The sequence below is a fragment of the Lithobates pipiens genome, unplaced genomic scaffold (assembly GCF_037356315.1).
Source record: "Lithobates pipiens isolate NorthernLeopardFrog02 unplaced genomic scaffold, aLitPip1_a1.2 Scaffold_18, whole genome shotgun sequence".
Classification (NCBI taxonomy): Eukaryota; Metazoa; Chordata; class Amphibia; order Anura; family Ranidae; genus Lithobates; species Lithobates pipiens.
In genome coordinates, this window is record NW_027507758.1 from 484,170,394 (window position 1) to 484,193,283 (window position 22,890).

The 22,890-nt window shown below is 43.1% G+C and overlaps 1 protein-coding gene across 2 annotated transcripts in view; it reads right to left on the reverse strand.

Moving 5' to 3' along the window:
• Window positions 1-5,110: 5,110 nt before the first annotated feature.
• The window catches only part of AGXT (alanine--glyoxylate aminotransferase), a 42,396-nt gene continuing 24,616 nt past the window's right edge, over window positions 5,111-22,890 (reverse strand). For both annotated transcript variants that reach the window (XM_077488462.1, XM_077488463.1), the window contains exons 3-11: window positions 22,370-22,434; window positions 17,342-17,442; window positions 16,419-16,489; window positions 14,247-14,331; window positions 13,225-13,320; window positions 12,331-12,400; window positions 9,468-9,563; window positions 7,242-7,370; window positions 5,111-5,417 (exon numbers count right to left, since the gene is read on the reverse strand). In XM_077488462.1, coding sequence (XP_077344588.1) covers window positions 5,310-5,417; window positions 7,242-7,370; window positions 9,468-9,563; window positions 12,331-12,400; window positions 13,225-13,320; window positions 14,247-14,331; window positions 16,419-16,489; window positions 17,342-17,442; window positions 22,370-22,434 — 821 coding nt within the window. In that variant the 3' untranslated portion in view covers window positions 5,111-5,309. The remainder of the gene's footprint in view (window positions 5,418-7,241; window positions 7,371-9,467; window positions 9,564-12,330; window positions 12,401-13,224; window positions 13,321-14,246; window positions 14,332-16,418; window positions 16,490-17,341; window positions 17,443-22,369; window positions 22,435-22,890) is intronic.

The following is a 22,890-nucleotide window of genomic DNA, read 5'->3' on the forward strand; positions in this document are numbered from 1 at the left end:
TGAAAAACTGACAGGCGGGCCTGAACGGGACGTCAGTGTGAAAGGGGCCTTACTTTGATTTTAAGTGATAATGGTAAACAAGACAAATAGGGTAAATCTCTCTAAGGGGAGTACAAAGAGCAATAAAAACTGACAGGTGTTCTAATCCCTCTTACTGTATCCAAAACTAAAAACAATGTTTTTCCTTTAGTAATACTTTAAAGTGATAAAGTAAACGTAATTAAATATCACTGCCAGCCACTCTCTTTTATGCAGGCATCCTACACTGTGTAAGTGTTTGTGTCATACGATGCCTTCAAATACCCTTTTTCAGATCTGTTCTGGCCAGTCACGTGATCTCCGGCTGCTCTCCTACTCCAATTTAAATGCTACAGTGAGAGCGGCCAAGATCCCTTCTGATGTCAGTTGGGAGGTCACGTGATTGCTGTGCTGTCCACTCAGCCCCTCCCACTGTAGACTTTAGATGGGGGAGGAGTGTAGCCGGAGGTCACATGACCAGCCAGAACAGATCACAAAAAAGCTATTTAGAGGCATCGTTTTGCACAAACACTTACACAGCGGCTGCATAAAGGAGAGGGGCTGGCAGTGATATTTAATTAAAGGGGTTGTAAACCCTTGGTTCTTATTTATTTATTTTTTAAATAACAAACATATCATACTTGCCTCCACTGTGCAGTTCGTTTTGCACAGTGTTGCCCCGAACCTTGTCTTCTGGGGTCCCCCAACGGCGCTCGCAGCTTCTCCTCGCATCGGTAAACCCCATAGGAGAATCGCTCTCCCTTAGGGTTACCTTGCAGGTGTGCTCCCGTGTCCAGCATTTGCATCCATATACACAGAATGCTGGATTCGGCTCCACCCCCGACACCTGCGCCATTGGATATTATTGACAGCAGAGGGAGCCAATGGCTGGGCTGCTATCAATCTATCCAATCAAGAGCCTAGAACCCCTGGCAGAGCGGTACAGCGCATCTTCGTGGAGGGAACAAACTGGCTTAGGTGAGTAAAACAGGGGGGCTGTTGGGCTGGTCAGTGTCAGAAGGGTTTACAGCCCCTTTAAGTTTACTTTACCACTAATAGCGGTAGGAGGGGGGGGCGACACAAGAGCTGACAAGCAGGGAGGGGGAGAGAGGAAAGCTGTGGATGACGGAGGCACGTAACCTGACCACGGTAATCAGGGATCAGCAGCCATGATTACCCGTGGTTAGTTTACATAGGGGGACACAGGAGCAGGCAGGATCAGCCAGGTTTTTTACAGCTTAGAGAGGGACAGGTTAGAAAGCACAAGCACTGTGCTGTTTAATCTGCTATAAGGAAGCAGGATCACTTTTATTATTTTTTGGGTTACAACCACTTTAAGGCCTGGTTCACCTGTGCATAATTAACCACTTGGGCTCTGGAAGGTTTTATCCCCTTCATTAACAGGCCATTTTTTGCAATTCAGCACTTTGCTAATTTAAGTGGCAATTCTGTTATCATGCAACACTGTACGCAAATTAAATTTATACAATTTTTTTCACACAAATAGAGCGTTCTTTTGGTGGTTTTTAATCAGCACTGGGTTTTTTATTTTTTGCTATATAAACGAAAAAATACCACTTTAAAAAAAAAAAAAAACACAATATTTCCTACTTTCTGTTATAAAATCTATCCAATAAACTCAAACTTCTTCATGAATTTAGGCCAAAATGTTTTCTACATGTCTTTGGTAAAATAAAACCCCAATACGTGTATATTAATTGTTTTTTGTGAGAGTCTACAAATTATGGTATATATTTGAAAATTGATCAGTCATTTCTTGAGGCCTGAAAATGTCTGGACAGTACAAATGGGGGGCTGGACTGTGGCCAGTGGGAGCGGAAATTTTCCTGGCATCACTACATTTGGTATCAGTGGACAGAATATCGCCCCATTGTAGGTATCATTTGGATGAAAATTGTGCCCCATTGACATGTGTCCAAAGCTACAAGTGCCTACAGTGGGCATGTGAGAATCAGAACTGGACCACGGAGCAATAGAAGATGTGGCCCTGTTTGATGAATCACATTTTCTTTTACATTGTGTGGATGGCCAGATGTGTGTGCATCACTTACCTGACAAAAAGATGACACCAGGATGCAGTATGGGTAGGAAGGCAAGCTGGCAGAGGCTGATCTGCTACTGATTGGCTTGGTGCTAGATACAATAGGCTACCTTCAGAGGTGTAATGGAGTGCATACCTCAACAGGTCAGGGCTATTTTGGTGGCAAAAGGCGAACCTACTCAATATTAGGTGGGTGATATTAATGTTATGATTGGGGTATGTGTGTGTGTGTGTGTGTGTGTATATATATATGTATATATATATATATATATATATATATATATATATATATATATATATATATATATATATATATATATATATATATATGTGTATATATATATATATATATATATACAGTGGAGAAAATAATTATTTGATCCCCTGCAGATTTTGGAAGTTTCCCCACTTACAAAAAAAAAAAGGATCAGTCTATAATTGTTATCATAGGTGTATTTTAAATGATAGAGGCAGAAGCCAAAAATCCAGAAAAAACACATGGTAAAAATATTATTTATAACTTATAAATTAAGTTGCAGTTCAGTGAGTAAAAAAAGTATTTGATCCCCTACCAACAACTAACAACAATTCTGCCTCCCTTAGGCTGGATTCACACTTATGCATTTTTTATGCTTTTTGCTTTTTTGCAGATTTGCACTACAGAAAGTGTTCCATAGGAAACCATGTTAAATGGACTGTAGCGCAAATATGCAAAAAGCACTAAATCTGCACAGGTGTGAATCAGGCCTTAGACTGGCTACAGTATGTGCACATGTGGTACACAGATTAGTCCTGTCAACTTAGGAAGGTGCTCCTAACAACAACTCGTTAAGTGTATAAAAGTCCACAGAATCTCTTTCTTCCATTCACATTGCAGCAATTTGACATGTCAAATTGTATGCCAAATCGGTGGCTATTACACGTCCGCACTGATTCCCAAAAGTAGTTTCTGTACTACTTTTGGCAACTTTGGGGTGCGATTTCAATAGACATCTGTGCAGAAACCCACACGGATGTCTCCGAAATCGCCCCCATGCGGGAATTAAATTGTGCAAGTTCAGCTGAATTCGCACAATTTCATTCCTGCTGTCAGCATGAACCTAGGCTCAAACCCAGAATCATGGACTAGATCAAAAAACTTTGTAGACCTGCACAAGGCTGGAATGGGCTACAAGGTCATCAGTAAGAAGCTTTGTGAGAAGGAGACAACTGTTGGAGCAACTATTGGCAAACAGAAGAAATACAAAAAAAAAATCAATCGCCCACAGTCTGGAGCTCCATGCAAGATTTCACCTCATGGGGTGCGGATGATCATGAGAAAAGTGAGGGATCAGCCCAGAATTACACGGAAGGAGTTTGTGAATGATCTCAAGGCAGTTGGGACCAAAGTCACCAAACAAACCATTGGTAACACAATACGCCACCATGCATTAAAATCCTGCGGCACCCGCAAGATCCCCGTCCTCAAGAAGGCACATGTACAGGCCCATCTGAAGTTTGCCAATGAACAACTAAATGATTCGGAGAAGGATTGTGAGAAAGTGCTGAGGTCAGATGAGACCAAAATTGAACTCTTTGGCATTAACTCAACTCGCCATGTTTGGAGGAAGAAAAATGCTGACTATGACGTAAGAACACCATCCGTACAGTTAAGCACGTAGGTGGAAACATTATGCTTTGGGGCTGTTTCTCTGCTAATAGTACAGGCCAACTTTGCCACATTGAGAGGCCAATGGACACGGCCATGCATTGTAAAATCTTGGATGGGAACCTTCTTCCCTTAGCCAGAACACTGAAAATGGGTCATGGATGGGTCTTCCAGCATGACAATGACCAAAAACATACAGCCAAGGCAATAATAGCGTGGCTCAAGAAGAAGCACATTAAGGTCATGAGTAGCCTAGCCAGACTCCAGACCTTAATCCTATAGAAAATATATAGAGGGAGCTGAAACTTTGAGTTGCCAAGCAACAGCCAAAAAACCTTAAGGATTTAGAGAAGATCTGTAAAGAAAAGTGGACCGAAATCCCTCCTGAGATGTGTGCAAACCTGGTCACTAACTACAAAAAACATCTTACCTTTGTGCTTACCAACAAGGTTTTTCTCCACCAAGTACTAAGTCATGTTTTGCTTGGGGACTAAATACTTATTTTACTCACGGAACTGCAACTCAATTTATACCATTTGTATCATGTGTTTTTTCTGGATTTATGGTTGATGTTCTGTCAAGTAATATTTGTGCATCCTGCAATACACCTATGATATATTATAGACCCTTCGTTTCTTCGTAAGTGGGCAAATTTACAAAATCTGCAGGAGATCAAATAATTATTTTCCCCACTGTGTATATATATATATATATATATATATATATATATATATATATATATATATATATATATATTATATATATATATATATATATATTTATATATATATTTATATATATTTATATATATATATATATATATATATATATTTGTAGTTATGCTGTGTGAATGAGAACCCATGACAAACATATGGTGGAGTTTTCTCATATGTGATTGCAAAAGTGGAAATATGCTTTAATCCTCTTAATTCCCAGTTTTTTATTTAACATTTTTTCAGCAGTGTTGTGACCCACGTGCCTCCTCCTAGGTCAGCTGAGAATCACTGTTGCACGGATGTTTCTTGTCTCCTGCAGATCTCAAATTAGAGCTAAAAAACTCTTTATATGGCCACGTATCATTGACCATGTAGCATATTATCCCAATAATATCCCAATAATATCACCAGCATCCTTGTCCCATTTTTACGTGCAACTGTGGGCTGGGAATTCCATGGTCGCAGCTTGGTTGAACAGCTATCATGTGACATTTTCCTATGGGTTCCAGCCAATTTGAGTTCAGCCCGAACATTTGCTCATCCTTAAACTTGTGTTAACTAGTCTTAACTAGACTTAACTAGACGTAACTACCCTTCAAAATCAAGTACAGCTAACAATATTATATGATCCAGTTCACTGTGTTGTGTCAATCAATGTATTCAAAGCACAGGTGAAAAGTGTTTATTAAATTCATCCTATATAAACAATCAGATATTTTAATCTCCATCTCATTGTAAATGTGTTTATTGCTCAGGAGATGGCATGAAAGCCATGGGTTTAGAGGGTGAACATGTAGAGGCTGATGCTACATTTACACAGTGAGTTTCTTCAGCAGTTGCACAGTACATCACAATTACACCACAATTACATCTTATTCTTAGGGCAGTGCTGCAAAGCATCGCGGAGAGCTTCTAATACGCGGTCTACATTGGCTTTCGTTGCATTGTAGCCCATTAGTCCAATACGTAGCACCTGCAGACATTGTAATAAAAATCATTTATCAATACCACAAAAATACACATTACAGCTACAATTTACACTCCACCTTTTATTTTACCAAATCATACTGAACAAAGATGAACCTTCAACTTTGATGCCTTGAGGAGGGTGCACGGTCAACAGTAATACCATGAAAACCCAAAACAGCAAAATGGCCAGCACACCAAAGACCATCAACCTCAAGTCTTTACTGGGAACTTAGTTGTAATAACAGATTGTGCAATGGAAAATTACAAGATCACCACATAGCATGTACAAAAGAAATAAAAAAAAAACCATCTAGATTGTGCAAAAGAAGATAAAAAAAAAAAACACCATATACTTTGTGGAAAAGAAAAAAATCACATCCTTGTACAAAAAGAAAAAAAAAACTGCCATAGCTTATGTAAGTACAAAAAAACAAACAAAAAAAAAAACTTTTATCTTGTGCAAAAAAACTTGCAGACAAGAAAATTAAAAAATTTAAATTTAAATTAACTTTGTGCAAAAGGAAATACAAAAAAAAAGAACACTTCTGGCTTGTGCAAAAGAAAGCTATGTTGTCGTTTCAATTAAAGCGGTTCTGCACACATTTTAATAACATATTGCCATTCTGGTTGCTATCATTCGTACATTTCCTAATGCCCCCTTTTTTTTATTTTTATTTAGTCTACTTTTCTTTTTTTTCAAAGTTATCTTGTCACCCCCTGCGGCGATGGGCGGTCTTTATGCGGGGATCAGCATCACTTCCTGCTGAACCCCACACTGTCTCCTGGGATCTCGTCCAAGTAATCCCAGGAGACATTGCGGCTAATACAGGCGAAATCTCGCAAGATTTCGAGGACGTCCTGACAACATTCATGAATTACACCGCTCTGCTCAGTAGCTACAGAGCATGCGCGAGAATCAGCAAAGCATGCTGGTTAGGAACAAAGAAATGAAGGAGGAAGTATTGCTTGTGGGCTTCACATGCCCACAACAAAAATGACATCGGCCGATCATAACGAATATGAATGAACATTTTGCATAAAAACGGACATGCTTCTGTCAGAAAACAAAGAAAAGTAAGCGTTTTTATGTAAAAACATAAATTTTAAAGCGTAACCAGAAATTAATTTTTTTTCAGCAGTGCAGAACCGCTTTAAGATCTCCGTGAGGTCTTTAAAGTATATGTGAACCCTTACCTGTTAAAACAACCCATTCAGTTTAAAATAACAATGCAAGCCAAAACATTTTATGTGTATGTATATATATATATATATATATATATATATATATATATATATATATATATATATATATATATATATATTTATATATTACACACAGACTATTGCCGAAAGTATTTGGGCACCTGCCTTTACACACACATGAACATGACATCCCAGTCGTAGGGTTCAATATTGAGTTGGCCCACCCTTTGCAGCTATGACAGCTTCAACTCTTCTGGGAAGGCTGTTCACAAGGTTTAGGAGTGCGTCTATGGGAATTTTTGGCCATTCTTTCAGAAGCGCATTTGTGAGGACAGGCACTGATGTTGGATAGGAAGGCCTGGCTTGCAGTCTCCGCTCTAATTTCTCCCAAAGGTGTTCTATCGGGTTGAGGTCAGGACTCTGTGCAGGCCAGTCAAGTTCCTCTACCCCAAACCTGCTCATCCATGTCCTTATAGAACAGCCGGCTTCTGACGGACCGCTTACAGTACACACGGGCCGAATGTCGGCCTGTTTCTATTGAACCGGCCGATGCCGCCTGGCATTTGGCCCATGTGTACTGGGCTTAAAAAAATAATTTGACATTCTTAGACAGTTTCTCAGTTACCTTTCCAGCTGAGGGCCCTAGGCCACCCGTAATCTCAATGCTGTACTTCCTCATGATGTATGTTGTGATATCCTTCCACTCATAGCCGGCTGGCACTTGAATTGTTGTCACAGTTGGAAGTCGCAACGCCTAAAATAAGTCAAATGTTAATACTGACAGACATGTTGAAGCTGTTGCAATTTTTCATCTTTACTAGCTTTGTGGCAATGATTCCAAAATGAGAAAACTACTCCCAGTAAGAACATTTCTGAAACTCAGATTGACGGTGTTGTGATAAAATGAGCAACCTGGCAGAATGTACAACATGCGTCACATCCTATGACATGGAATCAGCTGGAGCTCCAAACCACGCGCAGTGCATACATGTAAATCGCCATACATCCCCTTACTATCTAAAGTAAGTGTATCAAGGAATTTTCCTGACAAAATGCTCGACCAACTACTTTGCAAGCACACGGCAGAAACCAACTAACACTTATGAAATGTACGTTCTTAAGGCCATCTTGTTACACCTTACACTCTATGTCAACACACCTACAGTAAGCAGGTGGGGCAGCAGATATGTTGCTACACCAAAGGCCGTTTTGAATTAGCAAACTAATATCAGAAATTGAGTGAGCTTATCTACATAAATATATATTGATATATATATCAAAATGGCCTTTGGTGTAGCAACATATCTGCTGCTCCACCTGCTTAGTGTAGGTGTCATGAGGTTGATTGTAAGGTGGAAGATAGCCGTAAGCATGTACAGTAGTCGGTCGAGCATTTTGTCAGGCAAATTCCTCCGTCCACTGACGTCAGCCACTGAAGGGAGGTATGACGCATGCGCAGCTCGCGGTTTGGAGCTCCAGCTGATTCCACATCACAGGATGTGACGCAGGTTATACATTCTCCCAGGTTGCTCATTTTGTCACCCCATTTACACTGGTGGTCTGATCAGGTCCACTTGTCAGACCTGACTGAAAGCTTTGTGTTAGTCTTTAGGCAGTTGGATGTAAGCAAATTTGCATCCTCTTTACATCAGATTAACTCAGAGTCCATTCAGATAAAAAAAAAAAAAAAAAAACTTAGATAAATACCTAATTTTTATTTTAGGCAAACCACGACTTAGCTGGCATATATGTTAGGATACTACTACTTAGGATACTACATTCTCCTGTTTAGCAAAGAACGCTTGTTAGTAAATTATGCATATGTTTGCTGTTGCCTGTGTGCGCTCATCATGGCCCCATAGTAAATGTTATGAGCTTGGGATTTACGTGCCTATATTCACACATTATCTTTAGTAAATCAGGCCCAGTCTAGAAAATTAAAAAAAAAGAAGATGTCTGGAGCACCCCTTACTACTTGCCTGTCCAAAATGATAAGGTGAAATATTTCATATTAAGCTGACTTAAGGCCAGGGCTTTTTTTCAGTGGGAACGTGGGGGAATGCAGTTCCGGCACCTCCAGCACTGAATGTATGTAATAGCAAGAGGTGTGGGATGTGTTGGATGGTCTATTGATGTTGGCTGCTGAGGGATTTATAGTCACTGGTGGGGATCTGATTTTGTGTGAGGGTCTATTGTTGCTGATGGGGAATCTATTGTTGCTAGGGAGTTCTTATGTTGCTGGAAAGGATCTACTGTTGAGGGAGAGGTATATTTTTACTGGCTGCTGGAGGATCCTGCACCTATTCTCTGAGAGAAAAAAAAGCCCTGCCTAAGACTAATATTTATTTTTTATTTTTAGTCCTGACTATAATAGGTTAGAAAATATGCACAAAACTACTATAGGAAAAAAGGAGGCATGTCCACGGCAACTTGCCAACTAGGCCAAGGGCCTTGTTTGGTGGTGGAGAGAAAACTTGCTTTGAGAAGGTTAATACCATAAGTCAGATGATGTTGACACACACACACACACACACACACACACACACACACACACACACACACACACACACTGAACTGGATGGACTGGTGTCTTTATCCAGCCTAAACAATGTAACTATATGTTCTCTTTAATCGTGAGCTTGGAAAACTGAACCAGGGCAGTATCAATATTATAAACACCCAACCATGGAAATACAGCTTTGTGAAAAGAACATATTTGGTTGCTGGGTAGGACACAATAAGGCGGGCTATGCACTTTAAGTTGCAGCTAGTATTCAGCACAGGGTGGAAATCTCTTGTCATAATTTTTCTATTGTACAAACTATATTTCTGCTGTATATACCATACTTACTGGGTCCTTCACAAAGAGCTTTAATCCCAGGGCTTCCAGTCCCTTGTGGAACTTCAGAGCAACCTCGCGGTGTTGCTCCCAAGAGCGCTCTAAACCCTGGACATGGACATAAAAAACATTCAGATCTGGTGGCCTGTGCTTTATTCAGCAACAAATGCAATACAGTATGGACAGAAGTACAATGAAGAAAATATGTTGCATTTAATATTTTAGGAATTTTAATGCTTATATAGACAGGTGTTGTTTTCTTATCTATCAAATATGGGTCAGCATATTCCCATTTACTGCAATGTACTGTACAGCATTGTGGATGTGGCCAATATGAACATACAATTGGGTAAACCAGACCATACAGATGCTTTCACAGATCTGGCAACTGAATAATCTGTTTGGTGATGAAAGAATTATAGGGAGAACTTACTTTAAAAAGGTTAATACCGGAAGTCAGATTATTTTTTGTGTTTGCTATTTCTGAGAGGGCAGTTCATAGAATTATGTACAAAGATAAAAATTGCAAAAAAAGAGAGAAAATGCAGAAAGCTATTTTACCGCTGGGACAGTATGGTTTATCATGTCAGTGCGAAGCTCACAGAGAAAGTTCTATAACCCCTGTGTTAGACCTTGTTCAATCGGGTGTACTTAGGGGTACGCCCATGTGCAGACAGTGCCATTCATGTCAATTGGGGCACAGCAGCTGTATGGACACAGCTACTGCTCCCGATTTGATATTTGTGCGGATGCGTGTTATGCACTGTCTGCATTCAGGGACCCACATCCACACAAGTATCAAACTTAGAGCAGCAGCTGTGTCTGTGCAGCCCCTGCATCCCAACTGACATGCATGGGACTGCCTGCACATGGATGCAGGGAACACCTGTGCATTCTGTTCAGGTAAAACATGGTCCTAACAGTGGTCTACACTTAAGTACGCCCATGTGAACAAGGCCTAACAGACTAATTTCAAGACATATTATATTGTTCATTTTGCTCAATTTATTGAGGTATAGATGTAGGCTGCACTCTAGCCCTTGGCCAATCACCACTTGGGCGTGTCTTTCACCTACTAAAGGGTGAGGTTCTGGCATTTTGAAGTAGCCATAAGTTATATGGACCAGCCAGTTCTAATAGCTGCATTGGGGACAGGATTTACAACATCAGCTTCTCAGCCCTATTCGAGTACACTCACTGCATAGCTGCTGTAAATGAACCCAATATAATGGTGTAATCAGTCTCTAGGTGATTCTTTACAACCAGAACATACCAGTTTATACATGCATGTAGCTCACAATATGTACTATCATAAGGAATTAATTCCATCTCTGTGCGACTAATAATTTGGATTTTTTTAAAGAATAAACAATCCCTATGATCTAAGAACGGAAAAACTTTCTCAAATCGCCTTCCAGGACAACCCTGGAGAGAGAGCAGCTCCGCCCATTTTCCAGGAAACACATGCAGCTTTTAAATCCCTCTTCCACCATGGCCTCAGTTATTGTGTTACCTCTGCCATGGTGGAAGCGCTGCCCACAGGAGAAGATAGAGAAAATCCAATCTCCAGTCAGGGGGCAACATGTGCAAGTACTCTCGGACAATACAAAAGCAGTAGCTTATGTATTAAAACAGGGAGGTACCAGGAGCAAAGGATTCTTGGAGCTAGCCAGTCAGCTACTTTCTTGGGCAGTCAGCGGTCCATCTAAAGGGATCCCAGAATCTGTTAGCAGATGGAGTCTGAACCAAGAAGTCTTCTTGATGGTCACCAAAGTATAGTGAAAACTTCAAATATATCTGTTTGCAAGCCAGCAGAACTTAAAAGTTTGGATGTTTTTCTCACTCCACCAGCAAGATTGGGCCATAGCATAGATGCTTTGTCCCATCCCTGGCATTACCAGCTGAGCTACGCTTTTCCCCCCTTCCCACTAATACTGCTGGTCCTCAGGAAGTTCAGGGAGGAAAATACCAATCTTAATCAGGTCACTCCCTTCTGGCCAAAAAGGGCCCTGGTTTGCGACTTTACTAAATCTGGCCGCAAAACCTCCCTGGAAACTACAATCCAGAAAGGACCTACTAACACAGGGGTCTCTGAACCATCCGGAAGCAGACTGGCTACAACTGACCACTTGGTTTTTGAAGAAGACCTCTTAAAAGCCAAGGGACTGTCATAAAAACTAGTGAAGACCCTACTCTCCAGTAGGTAAGCAGTAACTTGGGCCATATACCTGAAAGCATTAAAAAAGTTATATTCCTGGTGCTCTTCTAAAGGCTTCCAGGTCAAAAGTATAGTTTCATTTTTAGAATTCCTCCATGACAGAATGGAAAAGGGGCTGACAACCAATACCCTTAAAACCCAGGTTGGCAGCTCTTTCAGTTTTTTTTTTAAAAGACTGTCCAAAGAGGTGTTATTTTCAATATCTTTTAGGGCACGTGCAGGGAATAGGCTGATAGCCCTTAAAGTTATTCCCAGGTGGGATATGTCTATTTTTTTTACAGGGTCTCACGGAAGCTCAGTTTGAACCCCTACAGGAAGCATCCTTAAAAATGTAGTTCTTATCTGTACACAAGCCTGTCAGAAGCATGTGGGCAGCTAAATGCTAAATAGGTCTTCAGCCCTAGGCCAATTTTTCAAATTTGAAATAATGAACATTTGTCTAAGTATTGATTACTGGATTCATACGGACATACAACTACAGGCCACAGAAAATAAGAGAATAACCTTGATATCATACCACTTCTATTCTGATGTCATAATTTACATTTGGCAAATCAATTAGAATTGATCTTGTACTGGGTTAGCTTAAATTTACAGTTTGGTTCTTTCACTGTTTATTGTATAAGCCCAAATGTGTTAAAAATGTGTTGGTTATACCTTCTCGGCCAGGATTGCCAGTCCTTCTCTCAAGCTGTAGAAATTGGTCACTGGTCCTGTATGATGATATCTGAAGAAAATGTGAACACATAGCTTATACATTAAAATAAAATAAAAAATTTCAGTTCTATAATATAAATATATATATATATATATATATATATATATATATATATATATATATATATATATATATAATATATAAATTTTTTTTTTATTATTATTTATTTATTTATTTTTTCTGCAGGATTTGAGCAGCATTGCTGCAACAAAGAGTTCAGTTTCTGCCTAGTTCTTTCTTATATAATACAAATCATGTTACAGCTACAATGAAGTCAGTTTAATGTGCATCGAATTTTTGGTGCAGGTGATTCTTATGCCGCGTACACACGGGCGGACTGTATGGCCTACTTAGTCCGTCGAAACACATTTCAGCGGACAGTCCGCTCGTGTGTGGGCTTCAGCGGACTTTTTCAGCGTGCAGTCTGGCGTACTAAGTATTTCGGATTTTTCGAAATTCTGTCCGTCATACTTTGGTTTCAGCGGACAATCCGCTCGTCAGTAGGCTAGTTCGACGGACTAAGAATGGCGCATGCTCAGAAAGGATTAACACGGTGGAAGGGTGCATTGCTGTGTATTGGACTTCCTATTTCTAGTCCCGTCGTACGTGCTGTACACGTCATCGCGCAAGCTTTCGACGGACTGTTTGTGCATCCGTGTGTGGTCAAGTCCGTTCATTCGAAAGTATGACGGACTGTCCGTCGGATTGTATGACGGACTAAGTAGGCCATAAAGTCCGCCCGTGTGTACGCGGCTTTAGTATGTAGTATTACCATGTATCTTATGGTAAACCCTCAGTGACTTGTTATTGTGGCTTTTCTTATTAGCACTTACATTCTTGGTTTCCCATCACATCCCCAGTAGTTTGCAAGCCAGTTCAGGTCCACATACAGTGACGGTGGCTTTGTTTTACGGCTGAATATCTTCTTACTGTGGAGATGAGGACCACAGAAAGAGAGCAGATAGAGAATAATAAACAGATATAAATGCTGAAAATACTGAAAGACAGGAAACAACTGAGCTAATTAATGTAAGCATATTGATCAATGATCCCTCTGAACTACAACCATAGTAGGCATGGGACCCAGAGTTAAAAGAGACCCATTTGGGGAATTATAATAAAACTCACCAGCCTGCTTTGGTATTGTCCCCTTCTCATACTTTAAAGGTTCTTGCAATTAATGGGCTGGCAACTGAGAAATGGGGGAATTTACTAAAACAGGAGCAAAGAGAATCTGGAGCAAATGTGCATAGTGACCAATCAGCTTCCAATCTGAGCTTAAGCTTTGAAAATGAAAGATAGAATCTGGTTGTCATGCACAGCTGATCCAGATTCTGGCTGCTTTAGTCTTTAGTAAATTCCCCTCAAAGAGAGGACTACATTTCCCACATTTATGCAACCAACCAGTTTATGCTTAGAGAGCTTGGTAGGAGCATGGGGGTAGAAAAGTTACTGTAAAGTAGAAATTAAAGCTTTAAGTCACCCTGCTTGCAGCGCAAGCTATGCTGTAACCTCTTTTGTTCCAGGTGCTTTTCAGCAACCCTTACCAAGAGCTAAGTCGCCAGAAGATAGAAAATTTAAGCAGTGGACTTTGATATATATTTTTTTACAGTTAGATGTACACAGACAGAAAATGAAAACCACACAATCCCATTGTTTGCACCCAACTGACTGCTCTTAAGGGCTGACATCAATAGTCAAATAAATCAGTTCTAGTTGCCATTGATCCCCTCTTGAGGCACGTTAGGGTGACCACTTCTGGCCCCTCTTCCCCTATGCAGGTTGGAGAGTGTTTATGTTTAAATTAATGGGTTCACTGACTCAATTGTTTAGATTTTAACCCATTATTGCATACCTTGCTGCTTCACTGAATGAAATAGGTGCCGTGCCTGGAGGAGCATTTAATACCTTCTGAGAACCAGAGTATAAAATATCAATTCCTGAGAAGAGACACACAAGAATAAGACTCAAGGGAGAGCAGAAACAAATGTTATTGCATACATTCTTTTACCAAATTTGAAGAAATGCCCAAAATCAATACAAATACACCCACCAATCGCAAATTTGTTTTCGTTAAATTGATAGTACAAAACTACCAAAGTTATGCTTTACATCACAGCATTATGTTGCTATTGCTACTATGATAAAATGTAACTTCAAATGTAATAATCTATAAAAGCTCAACATCTATTATGTTATTTCATAGCCCTTTCCTCTAACAAACAATTTGAAAAAGCTGAAGATGCTCAAATGTTACAACTGAGCATTTAGTTTGTTTTAAAAAAAGATGCCTCTACAAATTTACTATATTCTCATCTTGGAAAATTCCTTAAATTAGTATGCAAGCTGGCCAGCAGATGGCGATGTAGGTGCAGAAGTCAGACATGGACTAGTAGCTGTTGCTATGTGTAGAATCATATATTTTTACTTGCAGATCTCAGTTACCTAAGTAATGACTGTTGCATTAAAAAAGATTTAAAAGGACAGAACAATATATGATCTTTAAGTTCTGTTAGGCATGCTTCACATGGGTGATTGGGTACATGCAGATTCTTGTGGCAGGAATCAGGAGTTTCTTGTGGCTGGGATCACAAGTGAATACCACAAGCTGTACAAAGCAATAAAAGACTGAGGAGCCATCGCCATATATATTTTTCTGGGCATAGTGGGAGCATTTGATGGGCACAGTGGCAGCATTTGATGGGCACGGTGGCAGCATTTGATGGGCACAGTGGAAGCATTCGAAGGGGCACAGCGGCAGCATTCGAAGGGGCACAGTGGCAGCGTTTGATGGCACAGTGCGTTTGATGGGCACAGTGAGGCTGCGATTGATGAGGTTTTTTTTCAGAATTTTTCAGTTTGTTTGCTCCCCCCCAAAAATTTTGAGCACCAGCCACCACTGCTAAGGAGTACTGGACTCCTTATTGGTCCAGAGGACTTGGTCACAAGAGGAATCTCACCTCTGGCCCACATACTATTCTGACGATGGAGGGTCACTCATCTGCCTGTAGATCACTTGCCCGGTAACCTCTGCCTCTGCATCTGAATAAAATAGCACTCCTCTACAATAGAACTTTTGAATACTAAAGTCAAATTCCAGGCAGATGTAAAATACTATGTTGACAAGCCATGGGCTTATGTCAATGGCATCAGTCTGACATGCATCAGAGATCATTCACAATTAATTGACAGCTGCATTTTATTTCCAGTTAACCTCCTTCTGAGACCCATGATAAGTGCTTAAGGGTTCCCGCTCAGGCTATCAAGGTCCGATGAGTTGGATTTTGCTGACTGGGAGGGTGCAGGCTGAGGACAGGTCTGGAATGCTGCAGAAATAGGAAGAGATAACCAAATGACGCACACCTCATCCAGCCCAAGGGTTTAGCAGGTAAAAGCAATCTCAGCTTGATTCATCCAGATCACATCCCCAACGTGTTTCACCCCGGGGCTTAATCATGGAGATGAGGGTCTGCCTCCTTCTGACCTGCATTTGACCTGCTTCAAGTTTCACTTTCCTATAAACTTGTACGGGAATGCAAAATCTGCCTAACATGAAACAAAAATACAGTAACATGGACACTAATCAAAGCAGGTATGTGTTCATTTAAATAAAAGCATCACATTTAGTTACACCCAACAACACCACTCTGGAGGACTGGGGCAGTGTGGGACAGCAAATGAGAAAGAGCAAAGTGATAAATCATCAGTCTACTGCTTTTTCTGTTGAATTACAGGCTGAGAGCAGGAAGGGGACCACGTCGTGAGACTGGCTACTGTTGGATGAAGAGCTATACACACGGGCCTGAAAATCGGCCAGTTCCTGCCAAACCAACCGTTTCCTCCCCGTGTGTACCCAGCATAAGTCCCAGCACTCAATAGACAGAAACACATATACTTTGACAATTAAAACAGTTCACATACATGTATTTCAACTGTGTATTTAGCTGTTTGCCCAGTGTTTATCAGTAATAGGATCATACAAAAAGGTTGCATGATAAGAAAATAATAATATGAGAACGGTTCTTACCCTGTTTATCCATGTAGATGGGGGCACCTCCTAAAGAAGCCACAGAATCCACAAGGAGCAGACAGTTATACCTGAGATCAGAAAACAGTCAGAGGTCAGACCCTGCTAAACAATCCAACATTAGTATTTATTCTCAGGTCATTTTTAGCCAGCCATACATGGACCAAAATTTGGTCCATTCAGCAGGGACTGGCTGACTGTCGATCCATGTTTGGGCTAGCTGGTTGTACACACCTCAATCTATTGTGTACAACCAACCTGTCCGAATACAATAGCACAGCTGGAAGCATTCCCCCATCCACATGTGTGGATGAATATGTGGATTGGGGAATCGGCTATTTTTTTCCCTTTAACAAACTGGTCAAACAAAGAAAAAAAAAAATCAATCATGTATGTACTGCTTTAGATTTATTGGTTTTAGACTGTTCCATCTCAAGGCAGTCCCATGTTTGATAATAATGCTGTGCTATTTAAAGGAGAAGTTCAGGTATAACTTTAATGTAAAGACATCATGAGATGTTTTCTGTTCAAAATCATGTATTCTTCCCCAGGAGATTCATGTGAGCTAATGATTTGGTTTTGACACCTGTGTTGCATATGCCAGACTTGGTAAAGAGATTAAGATATATACAATACTATAAGAGTACCCAAAGAATGTGAGATGATGAGGAAGGAAAAGAAAGATAGAAAGTGAGCATAAACAATAAGAGGGGTGGGAAGAAGAGTACGTCTCTAAATGACACTTCCCTACAACCCTAGTCCCCTCAAAGTGTCCTAGAGCAGGACACTGTACTAATTTTAGATATGTGTAATGAATACATAGTTACATTTTTTCTTTGTTTCTCAAAAAAAGTTTTTTTTTTTCCCACATAGTTATTCATACAGCATTAAATGTTTTCTTTTATGGATGTAAAAGCACATACCGGTGACATAGGTCTCCTAATCCATCTAAAGGCTGAACAACTCCACTAGATGATTCTCCATGAGTTATAAAGAGGAGAGATGGCTTATGCTCTGCTAGACCCTAGATGCAAAAATAAATAAATAAAGTCAATTGACATTTGTATGAAAATATTAATTAAAAACAGCCATTCAAAAATAATCCAACAACTTTATTGTTTTTAATTATCTATCAATGTAATAAAACACAGATAATTTGCAGTGTAGTCACCCATACCAAACAATACTGTTTTTTTTTGTTTTAGTCGGATAAGTGTAAACTGAACTTATGCCGAATACAATCAAGTTACTATTTCTTAAAAAGTGCCGGAAAACATTTTGCTTAGTCTACTATTATCCCCTATATAGCAACTTTAAGACCGGGAGAGAGGGGCATTTGTGGGAACCAGTCAGGTTGTATTATATTCTACAGTTATAAGTATTAAACAGTGGGAGCTACCTAAGGGCAGGAGAGAGCAGAATGGTGACCTTAGTGTTATTTTGTTGTTTCCCTGTCAAATCTATGGAGGGTGGGTCCTGAGGAGGGTCTTGAACCAGGTCGTAATTTTCGTTCTCAGTGTAGTGTGAATTGAAAGATTCACTTTAAAGAGGAGCTCCAAGCAAATATTGTAAAACATGTTTTTGGTTATCTAAGCATTCATAAATAATAATAAAATATGAGGAAATAAACCTCTAATACAGCCTTTCTCAACCTTTTCAACACAGAGGAACCCTTGAAATAGTTTTCCGGTCTCGAGGAACCCCTGCTAAAAATGAGAAACTTACAACTCATGATACATTAGTGTGATGGTCAGTGGGAAGAATGGTCCTTACACTTGTGGTCATTGGGAAGACTTACCTCCTTACAGATAGCTAAAAAGATCAATGCTGTGAGTGGGAACTTATCTGAGAGGCAGAAATTGCCCAATGCTGAAGGAACCCCTAGCAACCTCTGAAGGAATCCTGGTTGAGAACAGGGCTGGACTAGCCTACTGGGATACTTGGAGATTTCCCGGTAGGCCGCCTGCCCTGGAGCCGCTTTTAGTTGCGGCTGCATTAGTGCTGTCTCCTGTGGATCACACAGCGTTGGCTGGCTCTGTGTTCGGCGGCCGCTCTGTAACATGGCCCCGCCCCCTCAGACCGGCTCGTGTGATAGTAGATAGAATCAACTTTCCGCCTATCACAGGAGCCGGTCCGAGGGGGCAGGGCCGTGTTACAGAGCGGCCGCCGAACACAGAGCCAGCCAGCTCTGCGATCCACAGGAGGAGATGCTGCAGGTACAGCCCGCCCTATATGCCACATTGCCTGGATAGGAGGATCAGTGGGGTGGGGGCTGCCGATTCGCCCATCCAACTTATTGTACTGCCCCCAGTTCACCTTGTGCTCCCTGCCCCCCCAGTGCTCTTCTCCACCACCACACTCTCCTGCCCCCCCAGTGCTCTTCTCCACCACCACACTCTCCTGCCCCCCCCAGTGCTCTCCTCCACCACCACACTCTCCTGCCCCCCCAGTGCTCCTCTCCACCACCACACTCTCCTGCCCCCCCAGTGCTCTCCTCCACCACCACACTCTCCTGCCCCCCAGTGCTCCTCTCCACCACCACACTCTCCTGCGCCCCAGTGCTCTTCTCCACCACCACAATCTCCTGCCTCCCCAGTGCTCTCCTCCACCACCACCCTCTCCTGCCCCCCGTGCTCCTCTCCACCACCACACTCTCCTGCCCCCCAGTGCTCTCCTCCACTACCACACTCTCCTGCCCCCCATGCTCCTCTCCACCACCACACTCTCCTGCCACCCCCCCCGTGCTCTCCTCCACCACCACACTCTCCTGCCCCCCCCAGTGCTCTCCTCCACCACCACACTCTCCTGCCCCCCCCCAGTGCTCTCCTCCACCACCACACTCTCCTGCCCACCCAGTGCTCTCCTCCACCACCACACTCTCCTGCCCCCCCCCAGTGCTCTCCTCCACCACCACACTCTCCTGCCCACCCCGAGTGTTCTCCTCCACCACCACACTCTCCTGCCCCCCAGTGCTCTCCTCCACCACCACATTCTCCTGCCCCCCCAGTGCTCTCCTCCACCACCACACTCTCCTGCCCCCCCCACAATTCTCTCCTACCCTGTTCTTGCTGCCCCCCCTGCTCTCCAGCTCTCCCCATCCTTCTATAGCCACCATCCCAGTGCTCTCCACTCCCCCGGTGCTCTCCTCCCCGTTGCTTTCCAGTCCCCCCAGTGTTCTCCCCCGTGCTCTCCCCCCTGTTCCCCCCGTTGCTCTCCAGTCCCCCCAGTGCTCTCCCCCCCCGTGCTCTCCCCCCTGTTCCCCCCCCAGTGCTCTCCCCCCATCCTCCTCCCCCCTGTTCCCCCTCCCAGTGCTCTCCCCCCTGTTATTCCCCCCCTGTTCTCTCCCTCAGTGCTCTCCACCTCCCCTAGTGCTCTCCCCCGCCAGTGCTCTTCCCCCCAAGTGCTCTCCACTCCCCCCAGTGCTCTCCCCCTGTTATCTCCCCAGTGCCCTCCCCCCCTGTTCTCCCCCCCAGCTCTCTGCTCTCCCCCTGCTCTTCTCCCACCCTGTTCTTCCCTCCCAATGCTCTCCTCCCTGTTCTTCCCCCCAAGTGCTCCCCCCCTGTTCTTTCCCCCCCAGTGCTCTCCCCCCGTGCTCTCCCCCCATGCTTTCCCCCCCAGTGCTCTCCCCCCTGTTCTCCCCCAGTGCTCTCCACTCCCCCAGTGCCCTCCCCCGTTCTCCCCCCTAGCGCTCTGCACTCCCTCCAGTGCTCTCCCCCCTGTTCCCCCCGTGCTCTCCCTCCCCAGTGCTCACCCCCAGTGCTCTACCACCTGTTCTTCCCCCCAGAGCTCTCCACTCCCCCAGTGCTCTCCCCCCAGTGCTAACCAACCGCTCTCCTCTCCCCCCCAGTGCTCTCCTCTCCCCCCAAGTGCTCTCCTCTCCCCCCAGTGCTCTCCCCCCTGTTCTTCCCCCCCAGTGCTCTCCCCCCTATTCTCCCCCCAGTGCTCTCCCCCTGTTCTTTCCCCCCCAGTGCTCTCCACTCCCCCCAGTGCTCTCCCCCCTGTTATTTCACGCCCCCAGTGCACTCCAGCTCTCCTCATCACTGTCCAGCCCCCACCCCAGTGCTCTTCAGCCCCCCATTCTCCCCACCCCTGTTCTTTCTGGCTCCCTGGTGCTCTCCAGCCCCCTCCAGTGCTCTCTACCCCCCGGGCTCTCCACCCCTGTTATATTTGGCTCCCCCCAGCACTCTCCACTCCCCACCCCTGTACTCTCCACTCCCCCCTGCATTTTGCCCCCACCCATGTGCTCTCCAACGCTACCAGTGCTCTCCACCCCCCATAGTGCTCTCCAGTCCCTCATGCTTTCCACCTCTGTTCTTTCTGGCCCCCACTGCTGCTCTCAAGCTCCCCCCCCATTTCTCTCCACTCCCCCTGCACTTTGTACCCCCCCAGTACTCTCCAGCCCCTGTGCTCTCCACCCCTGTTTTTCTGCCCCCCCCCCCAGTGCTCTTCACCACCCCACACTCTTAGCCCCCCCAGTGCTCTTAGCCTACCGTGCTGTCCACCCCTGTTCTTTTTGCCCCCCCAGTGCACTTAAGTTCCCCCCCAGTGCTCTCTGCTCCCCACCCCTGTGATCTCCACTCCCCCCTGCTCTTTGAGGACGGCTGAAGGTGCAGGTGGCCAGTAACCACTCCATCTCACAGCAAATATATTCTCTGGAAGGAGCACCGTCCTCATCCAAAACAAGAACAGACCCTGCCTGCTGCTGGCCGTAATGGATATCCTGCTGGCATGCAAGGTACCGTACCGCGCATCAACAACACACCTTCCCACAGACAGGAACTGCAGACTGGGACATGGGGCACAGAAGGGGCTGCAATGATGGGCACAGTGAGACTGCATTCATGGCACAGTAAAGCTGCATTTTATTGACACAGTGAGGCTGCAATGGTGGGCACAGTGAGGTCGCAATGGTGGGCACAGTGAGGCCGCAATGGTGGGCACAGTGAGGCCGCAATGGTGGGCACAGTGAGGCCGCAATGGTGGGCACAGTGAGGCCGCATTAGTGGGCACAGTGAGGCCGCATTTGATGGGCACTGGTGATACTGCTTTGAGCTCTTGTATCATGTCTGCAGTCTCTGACCATTTCCTGTATCATGTCTGCAGTCTCTGAGGGAGTCTGGAATTTGAAAAAAAAAAAAATTATATATATATATATATATATATATATATATATATATATATATATATATATATATAAAATCTCTCTATATATATCTATATATCTCCCTATTTGATTTCATATCTATATATAATACTCTCTTCATCAAATGTGCTTTAAAATGTATGGTTTTACCTTTCACGAACAAGAAAATAATGGCGTTATGCTGTTGGGCTGGTATAATAATGCTGTGGGGCTGGTATGAAATTTTTTCCAGGGCTGGTTTTTATTCCCAGTCCGGCCCTGGTTGAGAATCACTGTTCTATACCAATAAAAATGCAGAGGGGTAGCTATATTTTGACAAAACTCCATTTCCCCTAGAGGTGGGGGATCTTGGGAACAGTGGGAACTTATCTGAGAGGCAGAAATTGCCCAGTGCTGAAGGAACCCCTAACAACCTCTGGAGGAACCTTAGGGTTCCATAGAACCCTGGTTGAGAATCACTGCTCTATTATTTCAAGCAGGTAGAGCCTTTTGGTAAAACTGCAGCGTAAAATACAGAGAATGCAACTGGGTCCCAATAAAATATAACTCCAGTCCCATGGAGTCACACCATCAGTGCCCACCAACTGGGAGAAGAAGAGGGCAACAATGCGACAGTGATGGAGTTGACGCGAGAGCTTGGACTTCGTATTCATTGCTGGAGGAGAATAATCCCAGAGGTGAGTGTGTCATAATTTGCAAGTACAGCATACCTACACATTATGGCAAGTAGTGGTCGGCCAACCTCCCCTTCCTGTTTTTAAGTTTACGTTATAAAAATGACTACATGCATTACTGCATGGCTACTTACCTTTTCTATTTCCTTTAGGGTGAAGCCTTCACCTGGTTCTTTTGATAGGAGACGAACATCAGCACCTGGAATGTAAAATAGATTGAAAGACTAAAACATTTCTTCCAGCATAACTTTTTTGATTAAGACAGAGTTTCTTTCAGCAATACACTATAAATACTTCTCACTGCTGTTTACAAAAAGAAAAAAGTGACTCTTTTTCGTATTCCATTCTTGAAGGCACAGGCAGTTTTTTTTTCTTTTGCAGATATTGTTGAATGATTGATCTTTGAAGTGAATTGCCTACAATTTTATAGCTGGTCTAATCAGTTATGCCTTATATATCTGGAAATCAATCAGTTCTTTGGATTTTCTAATCTGATACTTTTTTTTTCAAATTTTGCTTCCTTTCCCTAACATTACAATTTAGCATACACGGCATGATAACCAAGCAAAGCATAGGCAGTATAAAATAGCAATTATCGAGAAATAACAGTGTATCTAATGGCAATCACTAAACTACCATATAAGTGTTCATTTAT